At 41.5% G+C, this 26,372-nt stretch overlaps 1 protein-coding gene across 1 annotated transcript in view; it reads left to right on the top strand.

Moving 5' to 3' along the window:
• LOC124805629 (ATP-dependent translocase ABCB1-like) overlaps nucleotides 1-26,372 on the top strand; it is a 125,796-nt gene that overhangs the window by 1,869 nt on the left and 97,555 nt on the right. The window contains exons 5-6 of the mRNA XM_047266197.1: nucleotides 6,501-6,601; nucleotides 13,865-14,161. Coding sequence (XP_047122153.1) covers nucleotides 6,501-6,601; nucleotides 13,865-14,161 — 398 coding nt within the window. The remainder of the gene's footprint in view (nucleotides 1-6,500; nucleotides 6,602-13,864; nucleotides 14,162-26,372) is intronic.

Raw genomic sequence — 26,372 nt, 5'->3', positions numbered from 1 at the left:
GTAGGATTTACAGTAGAAACAAAAATAATGAAACAACATCGATTAACTCCCATTGCAGTAAGTCCTATTGCCTATGCTTTCACTTTAGGCAGTCAAGAAGATACGACGAATCTGTTCTACCATCAGCTTAGCAGTGTTCTCGTCACGATATTAAGCCAAAATAAACTCTTGTTACTAGGCGACATCAATGCTAGAGTTGGATGTGAGAATCGTGTTTGGGAAAACATCACGGGGAACCAAGGTGTTGGAAACTGTAATGCAATTGGGCTGCCACTTCTAGGTCTCTGAGCTGAGCACGAACTTTTCATCACTAACACGCAGTTCAGCTCACCTAAACTTTACAAGACCACTTGCATCCACGGTCAAAACACTGGCATCTCACTGACTACGTCATCATTCGGCAGCGTGGCAGTAAAGGCATCCTGATTGCTAAAACAGCTCGAAACATCGGTAATTGCTGGACTGATCGCAGACTCCTGATTAGCCATCTGAGGATCCTCGTCCATCATAAACCACGATTCTACTTTTCAAATCCTTCCAGGAGAAAATTCAACGTCAACAGCCTGCGGAACGAAACTGTTCGCTTTCTCCTGCAAAACACACTTTTGGGTGGACTTAGCAATACCCCATTTAACACAATAGATGTTGAACGGGAATGGTCCACTTTAAAGAACCCTATCAAGCGGACTGCAGAACGGGTCATTTGTCTTGACCCAAAGAAGAAGAATGACTAGCTTCATTACCCCATAAGTATCAAACGGGATGCTTACCTATGTTTTACTCTAGATCTATCCACCGTGAAAGGAAGCACACTTTCAAGTGATAATGCAGAAATTTCAAACTGAAATTAGAACAGTCAAGAGCAACCGGTGGCAACTAAAATCCAAGGAACTCCAAAGGTTGTCACATGCCAACGACGCACGGAGTTTTTATGCTGGAATAAAAGAAATACAGGGTGTCTATACAGTCACTTTACAACTTTTACATTTTATTACAACGTCAGTTGCTGAAATATTTTAACAACACTTCTTTTACTGTAACCACTGTTTATAAAAGTTTTCTGACAGTGTTTAATAGACCTCTATATAGGCGCCTTTAGATGCACGAAGCACATCAAGACGGAATGCGATTTCTTGCCATAGTGAGATTTTTACTCAGCAGCGGAGTGTACAATGATATGAAACTTCCTGGCAGATTATAACTGTGTTCCGGACCTAGACTCGAACTCGGGAACTTTGCCTTTCGCGGGCAAATGTTCTACCACCTGAGCTACCCAAGCACGACTCACGACCCGTACTCACATCTTCAGTTCTGCCAGTAACTTGTCTCCTACCTTCCAAAGTTCACAGAAGGTCTCCTGCGAACCTTGCAGAACTAGCACTCCTGGAAGAAAGGATATTGCGGTGACGTGGATTAGCTTCAGCCTGGGGGATATTACGAGAATGAGATTTTCACTCTGCAGCGGAGTGTGCGCTGATATGAAACTTCCTGGCAGATTAAAACTGTATGCCGGACCGAGACTCGAACTCGGGACCTTTGCCTTTCGCGGGAGAGCTTCTGTGAAGTCTGGAAGGTAGGAGACGAGGCACTGGCAGAACTGAAACTGTGAGTAAGGGACATGAATCGTGCTTGGGTAGCTCAGGTAGTAGAGCACTTGCCCGCGAAAGGCAAAGGTCCCGAGTTCGAGTCTCGGTCCGGCACACAGTTTTAATCTACCAGGAAGTTTGATGTCTTGTCATGTTCGCTGTAGCATAGCGTCATCTATGGCGACGATGGCATTACGAATCCTTTGCTTCAAGTCACCAATGAGCCGTATCTGTGTTTGATACACGATATCTTTTACGTACGCCCATAAAAAATCCAAGGGAGTGGTATCCGGCGAACGCGGTGGCCAAGGAATTGTGTGGGAGATTCTTTTATGTGTTTGTCTATTTTTTGTTTATCTGTTATCGATGTATTATGCTCGAAGTAAAAGGTCGTAACAACGTGATAAAATTATCTCTGATAGTGCTGCTAAAGGAATTACTGTTTGTTGCGCGTATGAAGAGTCTTGGGAGGGACAGCTGCATATTTTTAGCAACTATTCATACATCAGATTGCAGGTTCGAGTGTTGTTGTCCACGTCTCTTCCCGTACACGTCGCTTTCAATCTGAAACAATTCTGCTATTTCAATACATCCAAAAATACTAATAAAGGTCGTGACGCTCACCTTTGTTCTCATGAAATAATAACGGTTTATTGTGTCTCTTGTACAATTCTCCACATAACATCAAAAGAAGCGAACAGAAAACTTTAGTTGCCCTTAGTTACGAGTAAACCACACAGAGAGTAATATTCCGAGTCAACGATATAGTTATCATAGAGTCTCGCAGATAACGTCTTTGCCACTTAGCTTTCTCACAGTCGATTCACTACATTACATATTTATTTTACTGCAATTGGCCCATCCCTCCCAATCCATTTGCCTGGAAATGTTTCATTACGTACCCGACGAACATGCAGTCTCCAATGTGCTGGTGCACCATCTTGCTGGAACAATTATAAATCGGCTGTTAGTCAACCAATTGTGGTGCTACGTATTCAGTCAGAAGGTCATGGTAGACATCTGCAATAACTTTTGACTCCTTCAAGGAAAATGGGCCACTTACTCGGTTGCACATGATTCCGCACCACACATTCACGTTTGGACTATCCCGGTGAAGCTCAGAAGTCACATGTGGGTGTTCAGATTCCCAGATTCTCACACTGTGTCTCTTTAATGTCCTAGAAACATGAAAAGTGGCCTCGCCACTGAAACAAAGTTGCTTGAAGAGTGCTCCATTCTCCAAAACGCGTTCCAGCATGTTGAGTGCAAACTCTGTACGTTTTGGCTTGTCATTTGGCTCAAGCGTCTGTAACAATTGCACTTTGTAAGCGTACAACCGCAAGTTCCCGCGGAGGACCTTACGCGCAGTAGAACGTGGTAGTTGTAACTGTCTGGCAGTAGTGCGGATGTACTTCGTAGGTGAACGAGTTAAGACGTTTAAGACACGATCGATGTTTTCCTCGGATTTTCTTGGTCACCCGCTCCTCCCTTTTATCTAACACTGTCCCTGTCTCCATAAATATTTTGTGCCATGCACGGACCGAAGGGCCAATGGTGGATCTTTTCCATACTTCATTCTGAAGTTTCGTTGAGTCTGAACATCCGATTTTGTCTCAATAAACCAGGACACACATTGTACCTTCTCCTGAGGTGTTGCCATTTTATAGAGGTTCAGCTCCTTCCATCAACATAGTATCTGAAAAAAATTTAAGTATATGTAAAACCTTTAGTAATCAGTTAACACAATAAAAGAAATTTTGTTAAAATATTTAAAAAATATGCCATAGTAACAAAATTATGAAGCTGTAAAGCGACTTTATGGACACCCTGTATATGGGCCTGTTCGTTCCTCATCAGAAACCCTTAAAGCCACCGAAAGCACGGCCATCCTTAGAGTCAGGATATCTTGAATCGCCGGAATGTGCATTTCATCTCACTCTTAAACCGTAGTTCTGGTGCTGATGACGAACTTCTTGAACGTGTCTGACAACATGAGCTACAGTCTAGTATGGCAGTTCCCACCGGCACTTCAGGAATTCAGCAGAGATCCCGGTAAAGCTCAGCATGAAACCAAGAAAATGAACAGACCTGACAGCATTTCCCTCGAGATCATTCAAAGTGGTGGCTTGCTTCTAAGAGCCACACTCTTCTCCCTGTTTCTTCTAACGTGGGAAACGTGTAAGGAACCATCTGACATTACGAACTCCACAGTTGTCATCATCTTTCAAAAACGCAACCGAAGCATATGTGGTAACTACCGTGGTATATCCTAGCTGTCCGCGGTTGATAAAAGTTTTGCTACAGTTCTATTGGATCGCCACCAGACTCTTTCCGATACTGTAATTCCTGAATTTCAGTCCGCATTTGCCCCTCCAGGCGAACCATTGTTATGATCTTGTGTGCACGACGACTACAGGAGAATTGCGGGGAACAAAATAAGCCTTTACTATTTCTGCTCTATGACCTAGAAAAGTCCTTTGATACGGCGCCCGAAAATCTAAGTGGAATGTCTTAAAACGTTTTGTCCACCCTGGAAACTTTGTGAAACTGATTCAAGCTTTCCATGATGACATGTCTGAGCCAGTAAGATACCAGAATGAAACATCTGACAAATTCCCTATTACTAATGGGCTCAAACAAGGATGCGTCCTCGCGCCATTGTTGCCTAGCGGCCATGTTATGTGAGGAATCGTCTGTAAACAGTTCAGAAACTGAACTCAAATACAGATATAACGGAGGGCTGTTTAATCAGTCTTGACTGCGCTCTAAGTAATTCACAAGTCTCACGCACATAACGGAATTATATTACGCTTACGACAATACTTCTCCACCACGTACACCAGCATTGCTGAAACTTCGTTTAAATTTTTTTAGTACTGCATATAAACAGTACTAGCTAAGTCTGCTCCTGGAACTGCCCTTCGTCATCTCAATATCTCTGTATTCAGAACACCTATGGAACAAATAGATCACTTCCTCTATCTATGAAGTATATTATCAACTATTTGCTGGTTGGAGAAGGATGTGAATAGGATCCAGGCCACATATGTTGTTTTTGGACGTCTCCTATGTCGTGTCTTCATGAATAACGGTCGGCCACTATGCACCAAACTGATGACGTATCGAACAGCTGTTGTTTCTACCCTGCTCTGTGGTTGCGGAACGTGGACGCAGTATCGCCGTTATCTTCACTTCAAGTGACAAAAGCTTAGATACATTTCGAACATCAAATGGGATGACCTTATATCAGACACTACGGTTCCTCAGAAGGCTCCGTTATTGGTCACCAACTCAGATGGGTTGAGCATATCCATCGAATGAGAAACAAGAGACTTCCCAGACAAATTCCATAGAGTGAAGTGAGCTCAAGTTGGAGGAGCCGTAGTGCTCCTCTGAAGCGCCAAAACAAGCAATTTAAGAAGGATCTAAAGAGACTAAACATTGACCCAAGTAACTCGTACGCCGCAGCAGGAGATCGTAAATAATTCTGCACAGCAACTTGAGCTGCTGGCTTCCATTCTGAGCAGGACAGCCGGAGACATGAAAATGAAAAATGTCAGAGATGCAAACTTCGCCAGGCCAAGCTACCCTCAACTACGTGTAATGAATGTGGCCACTTGATTCATGCCAGGATTGGTCTGCTAAGCCATCACAGTCATCTCATACCCGAATTGTCGTGAAAAACAATGTAAATTCATGAGAGAAATGAAAACTGGGACTCGAGTAATCAGCCACCAGCAGCTCAAAAGGACAGCGGCCTCCAAATACTAGAAACTGCTCACCGATAGTAACCCTTGATTAAGAGTTCAGGAAGAATTTCTGTCCGCAACTCCAAATACTATGAATTGCTGAAGTAAGTCTTTCCTCTTTCCTACCGAATTTCTTATCAAATCGCAAGGCAGACGATGTCTTACAGAATATTCGGTTGGACATATTTGCTGGAAATATGTTTCGCCTAGTGTCAATACCCACAGATATGTGAGTTCCTCATGCGATCGATATACATCAGCAAGAAATAAGAATCCTAAGTTTGCGTGGAGATCAGAATCATCAGTGTTACTCCACATTGCCCCTCAGTATTCCCATTTTTAGAAAGACGTAAGCTGTTTTGAAGAGGCATTCACTGTCGTCACTTTTGTTAGGGCACTTGATTTCAAATGTAGTATTGAGATGATGAAAAAACTCTAAAGTGTTCCTTCAGTTGTTGAGGAATTTAGTAATTCTTCCGTTGCAGCATCAATCAATGATCTAATTGCTATCCCGTTCCTCTTGAAATAGAACAGAAACAATAAAGATTCAAGTAATTAAGTTGTACTAAACCGTTTCTTCGAAAAAGCAAGAAACAATCAGACTGTTGTGAAAACAGAGGCTTTGTTGATTGTTCGGAGTAAGTTCGAAAGATTAAGCATCATTACTACCATAAAATACAACAGTAATTTAAACGATATTTGACATTAGAGCAATCATATTTATGTCAGGTGATTGTGTCACCCCGAACGATACAGCTGTCACCCTTATGTTTATGACCAATCCAATTAAAATATTTTAAAACCTGTTTATAGAGTTATTGCTAATACATATCCAGACAGTAAATGAATTTGATAAGGTTGTCTTGGGTCATTTAAAGTCGAACAGAACAGCAGGGTCAAGGTAGCCCTTGGGTGACATCTGAGCCCAGTGGGCACACAATCATTCTGACGCCAGTGGCAATTTGTAACAATACGTTCGCAGTTACCTCGCAAACTGCTCGTGTACTCACGTTTAGTGGAATGGTTTTTGTTCTATACACTTGTACCCACGTCAGTGTTCGCTGTTAATTATGATTTAATTATGACAGACTCCGTACTCTGCAAACCATCGTACGGCTTGGACTGAGATTACATAGTGCTTCACATGTATGTTCCTTCATTGCAGATTCACCGGATCCGAAATCTCTACTTGAAGTCTGCGCTGCGTCAGGACATTGGATGGTACGACGTGCACCAGTCAGGAGAGTTCGCGAGTCGCATGTCAGAGTGAGTAGCAACTTAACTGAGTTTCCTCTTCCGGCGATGGGAGACGACATCAGAGGCTGCGAGCTCGACTTCGTATCTGAGACCTCTGACTTCGCATTCGACTTTGTTTTGTTTTCTTACGGTACACTCACAAAAGCATTTCACATTGCAGCAGCTAGTTTCAACCAGCCAGTAGTCGTCATCAGAAGTGAACCATGAGTAATGTATGACTGAATGTAATTACTTATGGTACCCAACCGTGCAGGTTGAGCTCTTGTCTTTGACCACGACCGGCATCTTTTGCAGTGTATTTAATACGTTGCAATTGGCAGTCGTGGCCAGAAATGTGTTCTTTGAAGTTGTGAGAGCACTATGTCGGAGCTAAGTGAAATCTAACGTGGGCAAATTGTTGGAGGTCGTATTGTGGTAGCCAAAGTGTTTGTTGTTTCAAGATCGAGACTTGGGACTTACGGAAAGCTGGAAAGGTGTGGACGGGGGCCAATAAGTTACCGTTGGTTGCACAAAGACACATACAATTTATTTTTAAAAAACAAAACTCTCAACAATAATTTTTAAAAGATTTTACTACACTGGCGGCTGAGAGCCTTATTACAGGAATTGCAAGTTATTGTCGGCTGAAGGCACCAAGAAATGTTACACACAATCAACGGCTGAAGGCCTAGTTAAGAAGATACAAAATTATTCGTAATTGAGGGCCAGAAGCAATCTCAAAAATACACTCTGGCTGAAGGCCTGCATTACAAATGATGTGGACAATTAAACGTTAAAAATACCAATAACCGTTTTAACAATCTTAATAACTGTGACAAGTTATAGTGACGGCCGAAGGCCTTATCGAGACAGACCTGAAAATACAGGGTGTCCGAAAAGTCTATCGCTGATTACGTAAATTGATAACTCAGGCTAGAAGTAAGATACAAATATGAAACTGGTGTCTAATTGTTTACAAACTATCAAAGTTTTTTTCACACATCAGTAAACTTCCACATGAGCACCCTTGGCAGCACGTAGCACATCTAGGCGATATTCAATTTCCGTCCACACATTAGCCAATATCACTGGAGGGATCGATTCAACGACTGTGGTTATCCGTTGCCGCAGGGTTTCAAGATCTGGTACACGTGTTCGGTAGACCTCGTCCTTGACATAACCCATAAAAAGAAGTCTAATGGGGTTATGTCAGGATAGCGTGGAGGCCAAACCGATGGCCCATCACGACCAATCCATCGCCCACGAAAGGTCATACCGAGATAGGCATGGACTTCCAAACGCCAATGAGGCGGTGCACCGTCTTGCTGAAACAAGACATAGGTGTGATACTGAAGCAGCTGAGGAACAGCATACAGCTGCAAAATGTCCAGATACACTGCAGATGTGATGGTAGCCTCAGCGAAGAAGAATGGCCCGATAATTCGATCGTGCAATAGCGCGCATCAAACATTCATCTTTGGACTGCGTCTGGTGCACTCCATGACCACGCCCGGGGGGTTGTGAACACCAAAGCGCACATTATGGCGATTCACTACTCCACTGACGAAAAAGGTCGCTTCGTCGGAAAAGGCAATTCGTCTGCGATAACCATCATCGTCTTCAATACGTGATAGCATTTCGACCGCAAAGTCATATTGACGTGTACCAAATGCACGTCGTTCGCTGCGACGACCGACCGAACTACCAACCAACGGTCGTCCCCACTCAAGTCAGGCACTGGAAAGGTCGCAGTGTAAATCATCGACTGACAACTTATTGCCATCAGGACACTTCGACGGGCGAACACACACACACACACACACACACACACATACACACACACAAGTGTAAGTTGTACTACTCGAATATCAAGGTCCATTCAACTAGAACTCGCTGAATCCGGTCCTTGACGTGCTCGTGAACTCTCGCGATCATATCATTCCGTCGTGCGTGTGTGTAGCCAGCGATTGGGCGAGTACTGGCTGTCCGTACCTCTCTGCTACTCCGTCTCAACTCAACTCCCTGGACACACGACGACCCGGAAATACTAAAGGCGGCTCCAAAGATGGTACCGCAGTACGCGCTATCGATAAGCGTTGCTGCTACCACGCACGGACAGACAAGACAAGCAAACGTAGTGGCGCCAGTGAACAAACTAAGAAAACGGGACGCCATTATCGCTAGTACAAGATGCCAAGCTATGAACGGCATCAACGCGAGCCGCACACGGCTCAAAGATGAACCGAAACGAAAATTTAACCGCATACAAGGAGACAGTAAAAGCATCAACTGCCTTAGTAAGTGGACGAATATGTGAGTTGCGTGACCGTGGAGGACGGTCATTAAAGATGGTTGTAAAGAAAAATAAGGACTCCACCAGAAAAAGTGCCTGTAGAACTGAACGTCGCACTCGCGAACGCTGTCAGCACCAAAACCATCTGTAAGGAACTCCACAGTAATAACATTGAACTCCTTTAACCTTTCTCTGAACGACTTTGCAAACCTGTTTATTTTGTCATCTATCTTGTGACACTGGGCTGCAATGCTAATGTTTTTCAAAGCTAATCACACTATATCACCAAGTCTCAACTTAGAAGAAGGTGGTAGCAGTACAGTCTCTCGTATCTTACCTGACGATTTTTTTATATTTTTGAATAGTAAAGTCGGTCTTAAGGATTCGCAATTCCTTTCAATTCAACTATGATTGCTTGAAACAAATGTATGTACGAGACCGACGGTCTGTGGCACCGTTAGCAGTATAGTCTACACAATTTATCAAGTTCTTTCATGCTATGCACAAACTGATTACATATTAGACAGTACGATGAAATGTGAATTGTCCTTATCAATCACTTATATAAAACGTGATTACAAACTACCGATCTGACCTGATAACCATTTCAACAAACCTTAACAAATGCCATTTATAGAATTTTACAGGAGGGCTATTTTTTAGTTTTGCTCAGTATCGTAGATTAAAAAATTTCAGAAGTGTAATACTGGTCATCCATGTAGATAGTCATATATGAAGGAATAGTTCAAGTTCATCATTAACATCCTTTATTGCGAAAAAAATTAGAAGCAACAAATTTTTACAAAACTCAAAATATTCACATTTCCATGTCTATTTCTGCTTTAACGCTACAAATCCTTTCACAGTTTCATTGTACCTTTGCAAAGAGGTGAGTCAATTTTAAAACTTAGGAGCTCTTTTAATGCAGAAATTGATGATCTACAACTTTCATTCATGACTCTGAGTTACAGGAGTTGGAACATGAGAATAAAGCACTTTCAGCCACATTGGTATAAGCTGCCTATCTTTGACGATCGATTGTGTCTAAACAGCTGACCCGATTTTCACTGTTAAGTAAGTCATTCTACGCCAGATTTGATGTTCTTTCATTTTGTTGCTTTCAAAATAGTCTGTGAGGTGTATTGTTTTCGAGTTACAAAGGAAAACGAGAGAGAAGTCCCAAATTGTCGTAGGTTTTCAGCGTTTAGAAGTTTAGCACAAGACAGAAATTGTCGCAAACTAAGTTAGCTGTTATTTGGGATGACTTGCGTCGATGAAAATTATTTCTAGTTTGCACATATTTACTGGCCAGTAGAAGTCTAATGTGCATACACTGGTCGTAGTAAGAAATCGTCGTGTTCAGCTGTTGTTATATTGATATACAGTGAATAAGATCATTGAAGCACAAACACATGCTTTCCTTGTTGTTTCCTTTGCTGTTTAAATATGGTTACAAACTCTATTCGGATCTTCATTTGAAGATGCAGTCTTGCATTTCTCATTCTTTTAACACTGACGAACTTGCTTTATCTTGCACTTTTCGCTTCCTGCACTATTGCAAAATATTCGAAATGTTCTCATATCTGAATAATTATGTTCCAACAAGAGCATACTACAGCAGCTACTAATCTTGTATCAAAACAGTGGCTGAACATAAAAGGGAACTAAGTATCACAAAAACCATTGTTGCTAAAGAAACGCTTAGCAAACATTTGTTTTATTTATTAAGGATGTTGTGTGATTGCCTGACAATTATCACATGCAAAGGTTAAGGCTATCAAATTTCTGTTGTAAAAATTTATGTTCTAGTATCAGTCAAGTAATGTAAAGGAGGATTAGTTCTGATCTCTGGAATCTTCGCAACTGAAGATGTCGAGTTTTGTGAAAATTTGCTGTATTGAGGCGCACTTTACAATGTCAAATATTCAGTACTATTGTGTGAGGCTCGTATTAAAGTACTACAAGGCGATAACAACGCGTTTTGAAAAATATAGGCATATTTTGAGTTATTTGAAAACTGTCCTCAATTGTAGACCATCGTTATTTATTTACTCATCAAGTTCCGTAGGACCAAATTCAGGAGCAAATCTCCAAAGTCATGGGACGTGTCAGTAGATGACATTACAACATAAAAGTAATGACAGATAAAAATAAAATGTTTATGAACCTGGAAAAGGTCAGCCCATAAGTTTAAGTAAACGCGATCAACAATACAACAATATTCAGATTAATTTTTCAAGGAACTCCTCGACAGAATAGAAGGAGTGATCCTTGAGGAAACTCTTCAGTTTCGATTTGAAAGCGCGTGGACTACTGCTAAGATTTTTGAATTCGAGTGGTAGCTTACTGGAAATGGATGTAGCAGTTTACTGCAGTTGAGGCAGTCCGATCAAAATGCACGGCAAGAATTTACACCGCTTATTGCACGAACCGCCCATTTCTGAGCTAAAAATAACATTTTAGAATGGGAAGAGGTATCCCAAAATATAGTAAAATACGACATAAGCGAGTGAAAATAAGCAAAGCAGACTAATTTTTGTGTCGAACGATCACTCACTTCAGATACCGTTCGAATAGTAAAAATGGCAGCCTAAAGTCTTTGAACAAGATCCTGAACGTCGGCTTTCCACTACAGTTTAGTAACTGTCTGAACACCTAGAAATTTGAACTGTTCAGTTTTACTGATCATATGCCAATTCTGTGAAATTAAAATGTCCGATTTTGTTGAATGGTTTGTTAGAAATTGTAAAAACTGAGTCCTATGGTGGTTTAGCGTTAGTTTATTTTCTACAAGCCTTGAACTTAGGTTGTGAACTGCACTATTTGAAACCGAGACAATGTTGAACACAACATCCTTTACAACCAAGCTAGTGTCATCAGCAAACGGAAATATCCTTTAGTTATTCATAATAGTAGAGGACATATCATTTACACAAATAAGGAACAGGAGTGGTCCCAACACTGATCCCTGGGGCACCGCCCCCCACCACCCTCACCTATCCCACTTAATTCTACCCCACTCACACCCCACATCACAGCCATTCTCACCATTGTGAACAGTGACCTTTTAATGCCTGTTGCTAAAGTAAGAGGTGAACCAATTATGAGCCACTCCCCATATTCTGTAATGGTCCCACATCTGGAGCATTATTTTGTGATTATTACAATCAGACACCTTAGTTAAATAAAAAAAACATGCCTAGCGTTCAAACATTTTGTTTAACCCATCCAGTATTGCACAGAGAAAAGAGAATATAACATTTTCAGCTGTTAAACCACTTCTAAAGCCGAACTGTACATTTGATAGCAAATCACGAGATATAATGTGATCAATTGTCCTCACATACACAGCCTTTTCAATAACTTTAACAAACACTGATGGCATGGAAATAGGTCTAAAATTACCGCTTTCTCCCTTTTAACAAAGTGGGTTTGCTACTGATTACTTTAATCGGTCAGGAAACTGACCATCCCTAAAGGAAAAGTTACAAATGTGGCTAAATACAAGACTAACACGTGCAGCACAGCACTTTAATATTCTGCTAGGCACTCCATCATATCCAATTGTGTACTCAGTCTTCAGTGACTGAGTTATTGACTCAGTCTCCTCCCTGTCTGTATCACGGAGGAGTATTTAGGACTTCAGTCCCGGAAAGTCACGAAAGTCACTGACCAAGAAAGTTGTATGAGTCTGTGTAGAAACTAAATTTTTATTTAATTCACCAGCAATGCTCAGAAAATGAATGTTAAATACTGTACATGTATCTGATTTATCAGTAACAGAACTATTTCTACTACGAACTGACTTTATATTGTCGACCTTGGGCTGCTGACCAGACACTTCCTTCACAACTGACCATATAGTTTTAATTTTATCCTATGAATCAGCTGTTGTATTTGCATACCACATACTCTTTGCTTTCATAATAACCTATTTAAGCACCTTCTTTCTGCTAGACTTTGCAATTGACCTAGGCCTCCTAACTGCTGCATGTTCCCTACATCTACAGCTACATGAGTCTCCTCTCCACGCAACTCTGACAGTTGGTCAAATCTATTGCATATACGCAAAGTATAACTGTCTGAACACCTCTTTCTCCTAGCTGCCTTCTTGCCAATGCCAATTCCCATTCCCCACCACCTTAATTCTATTTGTGCGTGTGTGTGTGTGTGTGTGTGTGTGTGTGTGTGTGTGTGTGTGTATTTATATAATGTTTCACTCATGTTTTCTTTTTCCCCATCTTCATCACTGTCAAACGCTACATACTGAGTTGCTACTGTCACTGTCACTGTTTACCAGCTGTAAAAACAAACATGGCGGGCAGTGGAACACTTGAAAATGTAAAAACAAGATGGCTGACAGTGGAACAGTTGAAGATGTTCCTGGTGGTTGTTCTGAATCTTTGAGAGGTGTCTGTGCATTTTGTGTGTGTGTGTGGGGGGGGGGGGGGGAGGAGCTGTGGGTGGGTTGGTGGGGGGGGGGGGGGGAGAGAGCTCTATAGGTTGGTGTTGTCTAACATTTCTTTGAGGGCAAGGAACAGAGTTCCATTGCAGAGAGCTGTGTATTTATTTATCACTTGTTTTCCTCCCGCTATGGCTTTTTGTATATTCTTCAATTATTAGTTTTTGTGGGTAGCTGTTGCTGCACTTCAGACTTTTCAAATCAGTATTGATGTTTGTTGGCTATTAAAGTACTTGGTTGCAGAAAATACAAGTAAATAATATTTGACTGTTACCGAAGGTGAGCAGAGCATGCTCGAAACGCGTTGTGTTACGTTAAATTCAATATAAGCCAAATATAAGTGTTCGGTAGCAGAAAATACAAATAAATAATTATTCCACGTAGTCACGGTTCCCAAACGTAGCCAGTATGGCCTCGATTAATTACAATTGTTACATGGTTCTGAATAAAGATATGAGGAAACGACAATGGATGAAGAATTTAGCTAACAGTGAGGTGATGGTGATGTGCATCTGGGGTTATTTCTCTTCTCACGCAGGGACATGACGAAGCTGGAGGACGGGGTGGGCGAGAAGGTGCCCATGTTCGTGTCGATGGTGGTCTCGTTTGGGGGCAGCGTGGGGCTGGCGCTGGGTCGCGGTTGGGAGCTGGCGCTCGTCTGCCTCGTATCGCTGCCCGTCACCCTGATCGTCGTCGGCATCGTCGGGTTCGCGGCCTCGCGCCTCGCCAAGCGTGAGATGACCGAGTACGCCAAGGCGGGCACCATTGCCGAGGAGGTGCTCAGCTCCATCAGGACTGTCATCGCTTTCGGCGGTCGGGAGAAGGAGGTGGAGAGGTAAGTTGACGCCCAGGTCTTCCTGGCTAGTGAGTGACTAATACAAAGGGTGTTAGGGATTATGTACAGACGTTGGTATAATTGGTGCCTTAACATGTAGACACTTCAGCGTGTTAGTGGTTTTATCTCTGTGTCTAACAGTCTTCCCGCAAAACAAGTCACATAACTTACTACCTGTTGTTTTCTGCAAAGTCGTAACTACAACAGAGTGAAGTGGCGCAGTGGTCGCTCACTGGAGTCGCGTTCGGCACGACGTCTGCTGAAACCCGCGTCCAGCCGTCCTGATTTATGTTTTCCACGATTTCCGTAAATCGCCTGGGACGAATGCCGGGATGGTTCCTTTGAAAGGCACAGCTGACTTACTTCCCCGACTTTCCCTAATCCGATGGGACCGATGATAGCTTTTGGGGTGATTCCCCAAATCAATCAACCAACCACCCATCGTAACTCCGCCACTAAGGGGACTACGTCTGTCAGTACAGACTTCCCGTTTTGCATTCGTGTGTCAACACTTCAGAATCTCGTCTGTAGTCCAGGGGAATATTGGCATTAATGGCACGCTCTAGCCACATATACTTGGCAGATACTAACCAGCCAAAACATTTAGCGCTGCTAGCAGCTCTAGTTATTAGTCTGTTACTAAAGTAAATAGGGTACTGATGTTATGTTGTTCAGTACAGTCTCCTCAGTCACCAACAAAAGTATCTGCACTTACACGCGTAACACACTGTAGACGTCTCTTTTTGCCTGTCAAGTGTTCAGGTAAGAATTAAACTACCAAAATCTGTGAACGTTTAACACAGATTACCCATCCTTTCCTGTGGGTACACACGTTTCTTACTGTGGACTCGAGAGTCTGCATCCACTATCCGATTGGAAAGGGAAAATTTTCCGGTCTCACTTCTGGAAATTGTCTACGTGTCTACGTGGTTTTTGATCAGAACCTACTATTATCACTTATGGTCTACTCTCTTTCCTGTAGAGGCAGTTTTTTAGAGCACCTTTTGGGAAATTAAAGTGGGAACCCGTGGTAGGAAGCAACTTTCTACAGAAGACTAAATTAATCCATCGCGGGTAAGTTGTCTTGGTTTATTAAAAGCATTAAAATTGATGCGTTTCATCATAAGCAGTCTTATATTACAGGGTGACCCAAAAGTCCATTAAAATTTTAAAATGCACTAATTCACGGAATAATGTAGATAGAGAGGTCAAAAGCGACACACAGTTCCTAAATGAAATGATGTTTTATTGAAACCAAAAACGAGTATAGGAACTGGCCAACACATGACCCTGGGCAGCAGCACGTCAGTGATGCCGCATATAACTGTTGTATAAAATGAGCTGTAGTGAGGGACCGAGTCAGAGACGCCAGCAATCACGGCATGCTGACTTTACTAGAAAAAGCACCTTCAGTGAAGCTTATATAACAAAGTGGAGAATCTAAAACAGCAAATTTACGATTCTATCGCTATAAAAAGGGTATTCAACCGGCTGAAGGTCCTGTGACAAACCTCAGAGTGTTTAGACGATCGGCCCCATAGTGGCCGACAAAGACGCTAGTGTTAATGCTGATTTGATAGTTCATGAAGTAATGGTATCTTTAGCGGGTTCAAAACATGGTTCAAATGGCGCTGAGCACTATGGGACATTACTTCTGAGGTCCTCAGTCCCCTATAACTTAGAACTACTTAAACCTAATTAACCTAAGGACATCACACACATCCATGCCCGAGGCAGGATTCGAACCCGCGACCGTAGCGGTCGCGCGGTTCCAGACTGAAGCGCCTACAACCGCTCGGCCACCCCGGCAGGCTTAGCGGGTTCATCTCTATATGGTGAGTCCAGTGCTTGAGAAGCCGACGTGGGACGCAGTACTGTTTGAAGAGCACTAAGGCGTATCCTCCATTGCTATCCGTGCAATATCCACCGCCATCCCGAACTGTCAGCCACCGATTTTGTCACATGGAAAGTATTTGTGGTGAGACACTTCACAGAATACAGGTTGTCTAACGTGTTGTGGACCGACAAAATTCCGAGTATTTGTGAACCCACAACTATGCAGAATTTGGGCCACTGAGAACACCAGAACTCTCATGAAAACCCAATTACAGAACTATGAAGTCAGGGTGTAGTGTGGATATGATGTACATTGTTGTCTCGACAGCAGGTATTGTTGATGACTGCGGCAGACAAGTAAAGCACTTGTCATAAGGAACATTGTATTTACAAAAGTCAATTGTTGTGTTAGTTATTGCATTCATGTAGTATGAAGCGCCATGTGTTGGTCATTTTGTGCACATTTTTTGGTTTTAATAAAACGCCACGTCGTTTCACTCATGATGGTTAATGTTTACCTCTCTACCGGTATTATTACGTGAAGCATTGAATTTTCAGGTCATCCTGTGCATTACTATGCATTAGTCTATAAAAGTTATGAAAGTGCAGATGTAAACAGAACTATTAAAATTTCGCAGTGACTTTCCTTGTAACCGCGTCTTCTTCATAAGATATGTTTCCACACTGTTCGACAAGTTGATGAAACAAAAGAAAATAAACCGGCATATTTAGTCCTGAGTCGACGTACGAGGAGCACGCGGACGCTTTTCGGATTAATAATTTCGAAAGACGGCCGTAGCCACGCACATCCGTGAAACAGGCCATCCTTTGCTGGGAACAGAAGACGATATATATCGGGAAAAATGAAAATGCATTAAACGATCAAATCACAGGAGATGCAAGCAACTTTGTAGATCACTGATGGAAGCAGTCGTTGGTTACCTATTTTAACCATAGTAATACTGGTGGTATTTCATTCATGAAGAGATTCGAACACCCGAGCTTCCCCTTTGGCTTGTGTACTACTTTTGATCATTGGTGTCTCACTGATTTGTTGACTACGAAGACTAGGAGCTTACGTGCCCGCACGACTACCTGTTGCTGTAAAGTTAGTGATACTCAGGACTGTGTGTATGCCGGTTCGTTTTGCTTTTATTTTCTTTATTTTATAGACTGGATGAATGATTCGGGAGCATGTTTTAGGAAGACGCGGTAACAAGGGAAGTGACAACGAAATTTAAAGAAATTGTATATATTTGTTTTTTTTAATCATTTTACACATCCTTGTACAATAATTCAGATGTTCTAGGTTTGCGCCAGTCAATTTTAATGCTTTTGCACAGCTAAAAGTAGCAGAACATACATTTTAATGTTCGTTTTATTAGCGGGAACCAGCCGAAGTGGCCGTGCGGTTCTAGGCGCTACAGTCTGGAGCCGAGCGACCGCTACGCTCGCAGGTTCGAATCCTGCCTCGCGTATGGACGTGTGTGATGTCCTTAGGCTAGTTAGGTTTAATTAGTTCTAAGTTCTAGGCGACTGATGACCTCAGAAGTTAAGTCGCATAGTGCTCAGAGCCATTTGAACCATTAGCGAGAAGGGGAACTGATCAGTGGTTCAAAATGGCTCTGATCGCTATTAGACTTAACATCTAAGGTCATCAGTCCCCTAGAACGTAGAACTACTTAAATCTAACTAACCTAAGGACATCATACACATCCATGACCGAGGCAGGATTCGAACCGGCGACCGTAGCGGTCGCGCGGAATCGATCAATGAAGTCCCAGCATTTCTGCTCGTTAGGTTGATTTGCTTACTGTGCTGAATGTTAATACGAAATCGTGGAGCGACTAGGAGCTCGGGAAACTTCATCATGTGGTGTTCGAAAGCTGTTAGCATTTTCATAGCTGGGACTTCTTGATGTTTCTGATCAACGTCGCTAATATTCAGAAATGGAAAGGCTACATGAAACTAATGTACTTTTCCTAACCCGTGCGATAAATTCTGCTTACTCATTTCCCGGTTTTCCAGCCGAGTTTAGTGGGTAACTGCGTGTAAGCGCCAAATGCAGTGAGAAACTTGATAACAGAGCTAGCTACAGGTGGTGTTTCATATAAGTGTCAGAATGGCGAGGCTTAATTGAACTAAATAAATTGTATTTGTTACCGTTGAAAAGTGAATTGTGATGCTTATGAGTGATCTGACCCTATTGGTATAAACTATCTGCATATCTTATATAATCATGGTGAGTTTACTGACCGAAGTTGCTACGAACCATCTGGAGGTGGTATGTGATCTGTTACTTTGCATACTAGTGGCTGGATCTTGCAGTGTTGCTGAATACAGCTAGATACGAGATTAATTATTGGTGCAGAAGTACTGTGTCGCGGGTAAAAGCTAGGCTGGGGACACATTTATGTACTCGACCTTAACTGTATAGTATTGGATTAAATTTATCCTTTTCTGCCAGTAAATGATATCCAGTTACACTTCGGAGTTACTCGTCGCTTAATTTGTCCGACACGCCGCGAGTGCTTGGACGGCGACACAACAGAGAAGCAGACGAACGTAACGTTTTAATGTCTCTGTGCAATTACGGCTGATGACAGTGCTGTGTTTCTGTAGCACGAAGGCCAACAGCTGCTTACCGTAAGTACTTGGGAACTACGTTATTTAAGTCAGAAGACCCTGACAGTTATGCACTCGTGATCGATTTGCCACCTGGCCTGATTATTAGGAGTGGTCTTATCAAAAAAACTTGGACTTTGTAAGTTCATCCCAAGCGAATCACTCTTTCGCCAACGTCATAACTTCTTTCATTAACTAGTCGTGGAAAGAGGATGTCGTTTATCCTTCCACTGACTTAGTGCCTTTCTCACACTATCTGTTCTGCTTTACGGTCCTCTACATTCAATATCCTCGGTTTGTTTCACGTCGTCTAGTATCTGATTGCCTGTAGAGTTTTCCCCCTCGTCTGCTACTTGCAATGCCGTGCTACTAATTCCTAAACAACGCAACAAAGTAAATGTTTTTTTTAATGAATCAGTTGACCCAGTAAATATTTTAAGGTTTAAACAATTTTGTCATCTCAGACTGTACTTTAAAAAAAAATTAATATTTCTTTATTTCGTTATTTACTTGTCCCTATCAGCCCGTGGCTATTATGAAACGACTCGAAAATCAGAGTTCAGTTCACAGTCATCAGCATTCTGAGGGTCTGTGAACATAACTTTCCACCACAAGGGCTGTATCAGCTATGTGGTGAATGTTGCAGTAGACTGAACTGTGATTTTCGAAGCACTTCATAATAGACACCTTTGGAGGAGGAGGAGGAGGAGATTACTGATTAACGTCCCGTCGACAACGAGGTCATTAGAGACGGAGCACAGGCTCGGATTAGGGAAGGATGGGGAAGGAAATCGGCTGTGCCCTTTCTAAGGAACCATCCCGGCATTTGCCTGAAGCGATTTAGGGAAATCACGGAAAACCTAAATCAGGATGGCCGGACGCGGGATTGAACCGTCGTCCTCCCGAATGGGAGTCCAGTCTGCTAACCACTGTGCCACCTCGCTCGGTCGACACGTTTGGAGTTCAGTAGGTAATCGATAAGTGAGTAATGATATTAAAAAGAAAATTAAACAGGTGTAGCTTCAAAAGACTTTCGAATTTCAAAACCTTACCACACATCATGTCGTCTCAAGAGGACTATCAGCTAGCCTCCTCTTTTCGCCCATTCTTCTATACTTATCTATTTGGTACTTTATCTTTCCAGCTAATGCTTCTTTCTGTAGCATCGGATTTAAAACGTGTGTAGTATACTGTTCTTTGGTATTTACAGTGCCTACACTTGACTTGAACACGGTGCTATATTTGACATGGACGATTTTGAGATCTTCTATGTCGGTTCATTGCTAGTAGATTATACTAGTAAAACTCTTAGGTCATATAAAACTTCCTTTACCTTAGCGAAACTTTCGTCATTCACTTCGGATCGAATAACAGATTATATTGAAGCATTAGACAAAGTGTGCAACTACTATATCTCACTTAATATTCGAAAACATTTTCTCCAATGAAATCTTCTTAGGTTGCCAGTTAACTAAATTCACCTAAAGCTAACGATTCGGAATCACGTCAAAACGTTGTTTCAAGACGAGGCTGTTATTAGCTCGTTGATCCAGGAATGCCGGCCGGAGTGGCCGTGCGGTTCTAGGCGCTACAGTCTGGAGCCGGGCGACCGTTACGGTCGGGGGTTCGAATCCTGCCTCGGGCGTGGATGTGTGTGATGTCATTAGGTTTACTTGGTTCTAGGCGACTGATGACCTCAGAAGTTAAGTCGCATAGTGCTCAGAGCCATTTGAACCATTTGATCCAGAAATATAACCGATCTGTCAAATTAGTCACGGTACCCTTCGTTCCTTTATACATATGTTAGAAAGAGAGTTCTTTTATGTACATTCCGTACTGCAAACTTGCGACGGAGGCCTTGATTTGAACGGTGACTCACATGCTAAATAATGTATGCAACATTATCCACTTCCTACATGGCGTGTGACATGCTTCCGGAAGATTTGTTTTTGTCAAGAGTACTGCCCACAGTGCTTCACTATCTCACTCATCTAGTTCAATTACTTCGAGCCTGTGACGGCAAATGTCAAGTATCGATAAGTATCGTACACCTCTTACATTCTTCGCTGGAGCTAACAGATGCTGAACACTTTACGTTTAATATAATAAATACAACAGGATGCCACCACATCGGCTGATGGAAAATTCTCTACTTATTTATGGTAACAACAGTCACTTTAACTATGAAATGAAAAATCCGAATAACGCAGATACTATTACGTCTGCGAATATACATTCAGAGGATGAAGAAAGTGGATGCCATAGGACCATGGATCAACTACGACACGAAACGGGCCAAATGAAAACACCTGCATACAGTGTTATAAAGACTGCTGCCAGTGTGTGCTAACTTTAGGTAGATGGCCACAATGGCCATGCAGATGGGCTCCGCTTAAGCGTACACAGATTGGTGTAAACAATGGATATGTACCCAAGAACAATCTGCACATTCACAGTGTAATTGGACACTGACCTTAATTAGGGCAATATCACACATTCTCCAGCAAAAGTCTTAAAAATATTGCCAACATGTCTCATAACACTTATCTCAAAATGAACAGCGAATTGCTGCCCAAGTCTGATTTCTTTCACCATTCATCACAAATTTGTACCTGTGTAGCCGAGCAGCACTACTCATAGGCACAACGGATACACTGCAAATGATGAATGTGAAACCACTGCGACCTGACCACTGTGTTCTTCAGCAAAATCTCCCACCAGACTGCGACCTTAGTGCACAGATAGGTATGTAAAATTCGTAACCAAAAATGAGAAAGGAATGATTTACGTTGAAGCAACAGGAATGCATAGGGGTTGGGAAAGAGGTAACGGAATGTTCCCTCTACGTTTATTAATAAATATGTAGAATTCACAGAAGAAAAGATCTTTATTGAGGTAGTGTTGGCGGTCAACAACAGTTGAACGCAATCGGACGTACGATGATAAATGATGGTATTTTAAACACCTACGGTGCACTACAATTAATGATAGGAAACACACTGATACTACGACTAGTTCGCAGGTGATAATTGTACTTCGGCAGCCCTGTGCATTGCTCTCTATTTTTCGGAATGCCCAATGAAACTCAGGCCAAGAGCAGATATGAAAGGACATAGTCTCAGTTCGAACAAAGTAAAATTTCTTGAGACTGAGATGTTTGTCCATGAGTTAGCATGGTTTTAGAAAGCATCGCTCGTGCGAAACTAAGTTTGCCCTTTTGTCACAAGATATACGGAGAACTATGGGTGAAGGGCAAAAGGCATTTTTCGTATTTCTACATTTCCGGAAAGCATTTGACACGACGCCCCTTGCAGCTGTTAATGAAGAAACAAGCCTGGAATAAACTCACAGATATGTGAGTGGCTCGAAGACTTCTTAAATAATAGCGACCAGTATGTTGTCCTCGACGGCGAGTGGTCATCAGAGACAAGGGTATCGTCAGTAGTGCCCCAGGGAAGTGTGATAAGACCGCTGTTGTTCGCAACGTACAGAAATGATTTGGCGACAGGGTGGGCAACAATCTGCAGTTGTTTGCTGATGATGCCATGGTGTAGGGTAAGGTGTCGAAGTTGAGTGACTGTGGGAAACTACAAGACGACTCAGACTAAATTTCCAGTTGGTGTAATGAATGGCACCTAGCCATAACTGTGTAAAAATGTAAGTTAATGCGAATGAGTAGGAAGAACAAACGTGTAATGTTCGAATAGAGCATTAGTAGTGTCCTGACTGACACAGTGAAGTTGTTTAACAAGCAAATGTGACGTGGAACGTGCATGTGAAAACGGTGTTAGGGAAGGAAAATGGCCGACTTCGGTTTACTGGGAGAATTTTAGGAAAGGGTGGTTCACCTGTAAAGCAGACAACTTACAGGACCCTGGTGCAACCTATTCTTGAGTACTGCTCAACTGTTTGGGATCCTTACCTGCTCGGACTGAAGGAAGACATCGAAGCCATTCAGAGGCGGGCTGCTAGATTTGTTACCGGTAGGTTATAACAAAACGCAAGTGTTATGGGGATGCATCAGGAACTCAAATGGGTATCCCTGGAGGGAAGGCGGCGTTCTTCTCGCGAAACACAATTGAGAAACTTCTGACTGTCGAATGATTCTACTGCTGCCACAATACTACACATCACGAGTAAGGCCCACGGATATAAGATACAAGAAATCAGGGCTTATACGGAGTCGTACAGACAGTCGTTTTTCCCTTGCTCTATTTGGGAGTGAAACAGGAGGGAAATGAGAAGTAGTGGTACACGGTACCCTCCACCACGCACCGTACGGTGACTTGCAGAGTTTCTATGTAGATGTAGATTGGACGCAGCAAGCCACTATGAAATGGTGTTCTGAACAACATTTACCATTAAAAAGGGCAAGAGTGAATATAAACTATTGAAACACCCATATCCTGCCACAAACAGAGGGATCAAAGGTAATTTGGAGTAATCTGTCGCCTGAAACTACAGAAAGAACTACTTTCATCAAATGCAAAGAACAGGAAATTAAACTTCTTATGCTAATCGGCCAGAAAACATGGTGACTGGTTGAACTGAGAGATAACACCACGTTTGCTGTGATATTCTATTAGAAAATACTGTCAATTCTACGAGCTAACAGGTAGAAAGAATGATTCGCGACAAGAGAAGGGAATATCTGGTAAACGTCGGGTGCATTTATACTTGGCGTACTGGACAGCTGAAATTTAATTGCAAATGATTAATGAAGCTCTTGCTGCCGGCCCCACTCAAAGCTAGCTAAGTCGGTCCCATCTAACAGTTTGCAATTTAATTAGGGGTGTAAAGTAACAGACAAATATTGTGAAATCGATGAAATAGATCGTCAGGTGAAATCAGGTTACTGCTGCCTAACGGCCAGAGGGCGACTACACAAATCGTTTTTTTTTTTTTTAACACAGGGTTTGGCTTGTGTACTGTTGCATTGTAGCAACAAAGAAGTATCAGTTAATCATATAGCCTAATTAATGAACAGTCAGTAATTGATAACTTAATTCCACTCATCATAATCTACGTTTTGGAAAGCCGACAACTGTATCGTTCGTGATTTAATGATGAAAATCTGCACTAGATGCTTATTTTTTCATTCTTAGCTAACATGTCTTGAGAATTTATTCTCATTTTCAAGTAGATTTTCTTACAAAAATATTTCTCTGATGTTTACATGTGTGGTTTTCCGCCTCTCTTGAAACTTTCGTCGTCTTTTTGAGGATTTTCTGCAGCTGGACAATCGGACCAATTTATCTGGGAATTTCCCTACATATGCTAATTTTTGAGATGCTGTTTTTGTTTTTCTACTCATAAGCATTGTGCCTGCTCTGTTACACAGAATATCACAAGCATGAAAATCATTACTCACACGGTTTGTTTTCGTAATCAAACATACTACAGAGATAAAATGACAGTATGGTTTCAAGAAGAGTTTGTACGTAGTTAGAGACGTTAAATTTTTCTGGATTACATTATGCACGTAGAACTGTAAATTTTTTATTTTACCACAGTTGTCTATTGATCTATCGATTATACGTTTGTTTCATTGTAGATGTTGAATAGAGTCTAAGAGGTAATGTACGTCTTCTTCCTTTTCCTTTCTTCCTAGACTAAATCCTGTTTCCTTCAATACCCTTCAGTCTACCCTGGGGTTGCAGCTTCATCTTTCCCTTGGACGGCCAATATTTCTTTTAGCAGATGGTAATTTATTTCTTATGATTTTCAGAATCATCTGTTACCCATCCTGTCTATGTTTTCGTTCCATTCATGTTTTCTCTTATGCACTCACTCATTAAAGGAGTGCACTTTATCTCCTTTTTCTAATGCTTTCACTTCTCTGTCTTGCAGTGTCTTTCCTGTAGCACCTCGTAGAATTTTCACTATCGTGGTTTCAATAGTAAAAGTATTCATAATTGTGGAAATTAATACAGTTATCATATTCAAGAGAAACCCCTTGAAAAATTAATTACATCGCTGAGTAGTCTGTGACTGATAAATTTGTCCCCTTATTATCTGTGGTGTACTAAAATTTCCAGCTTCTTCATTAAATCCATTATATGTGGTTTCTGGAAGTTGTGGAGTATCTTGAGAGATTCTAGTATATTTTTAATAGGTGTCTAGTGTTTTATATGTGTTGCTATTGCTGATGTGCCAAAATGGTTATGTATATAACAGTTGGTGGGTGTCCAGTGTTTTTTATGTGTTGCTACTACTGATCTGGCAAAATGGCTAATATATACATATATAACAGTTGTTGAGTTCAGTGAATCTAATCTTATGTTCCTGCTAGTGGCACCCATTCAAAATCGTAGAGTACCTTACAATAGTCAACCACTTCCAAAAATCATTACAAAAGATTTAGAGGAACAGGTGGCAAAATTTGTACACCGCAAAAGCAAGAAAAAGAAAATCTCAGTGACAAACTACATAGCGAATCAGTTAATTTTTTCAAATTTTTCTAATTCATATTTCCATAAATATGTGCAATACCTCATAGACTCTACTCACTATTAACAACAAAACAAAGACATAAGGGATAATTCAGTAGTCAATTTTCGTAAAATGAATTTTATATTTCACAACTTTATGTATATATTGTAATTCACAGAAATGTAACACCTCTGGATGTATAAAAATTTTCTGCATAACCAAGCAGTCGTGATATCTCTGTAGGATGTTCGATAATAAAAACCAAAAACAAACAGTGTAAGTGATGATTTGTGTGTGTGTTATATTCTGTGTAATGGAGGAGGTAAAATATCTCTAAGTAAAAAATTAAAATTCTATCTCTAATTTTAGCGTATAAAAACTATTCCATAATTCATTTGTCCGCTTTTCCGATTGCAATGTAGCCTCAAAAAGGCACCTACAGTGGAGGAAAGGCTTATAATCACACATGGAAGAATTACAAGCAATATTTAAGCAAAAAAATGCACTTGAAAATGAGAATACATTCTTGAAATGCGTTGTGCTAAATATGAGCAAAGTAATTAACTGGTGCCGGTTTTCATTATTGAAATCAGTGAATAATGTATAAAAGCACACAAATCAGTACGATAATATTAAGTAAAGAAGCTAACGGCTAATCTGTCAGAATATTAATACAGTCCAACGACAGGATTATAGATCACTAACAGTTTATTCCGATTTAAACACATGTTACATTGAATGGTGGCCTTGCACAGGCTAATACTATATCGAGCGAAGCAAATGAAATGTGAAACAGCTAACCCAAGAAGGTAAGCATGACATTTGCAGGTAGTGACGAAAGGCTCTCTGTAGTACATCAGAATACGAACTGAACAAATGTCTAGTGCTCAATAAGTTCATCCAAGTCTGTACGCAATAACCGGAGCACCACAGCACAGATGAGTCACTATTAGCTATTGTTCGAATGTTGTCTAAATTGCAAGTCGATATTCAGCAACATGTCTAAGTCTCCAGATCGAAATAATCCTAACGCCAACCACACTTGCACACTTGCACTTTCCCAACCAACGGCGAACATTGTAAACCACGGAACAAGCTCTGCTTACCTCTTCATCACTTCCCTCATGTGGGCGTCTCCTGTCAAGTGAGTATGTGGTAGTTGTACCTCACTTTCAGTGGATATAAGTTTCCAAAATTTTAGATATTTCAGATACACTACATACGTAGTTAAACATTCTGCAAGTACATATTGCACCATCATATGTTAAACATTGCTGGATAATCAAGTTTCAGTTAACATATCACACACAAGGAAATG

This window comes from Schistocerca piceifrons, chromosome 7, assembly GCF_021461385.2.
Source record: "Schistocerca piceifrons isolate TAMUIC-IGC-003096 chromosome 7, iqSchPice1.1, whole genome shotgun sequence".
NCBI classification, from domain to species: Eukaryota; Metazoa; Arthropoda; class Insecta; order Orthoptera; family Acrididae; genus Schistocerca; species Schistocerca piceifrons.
The sequence above is the reverse complement of the archived record's forward strand: the minus strand, read 5'-3'. Positions and strand labels throughout refer to the sequence as shown.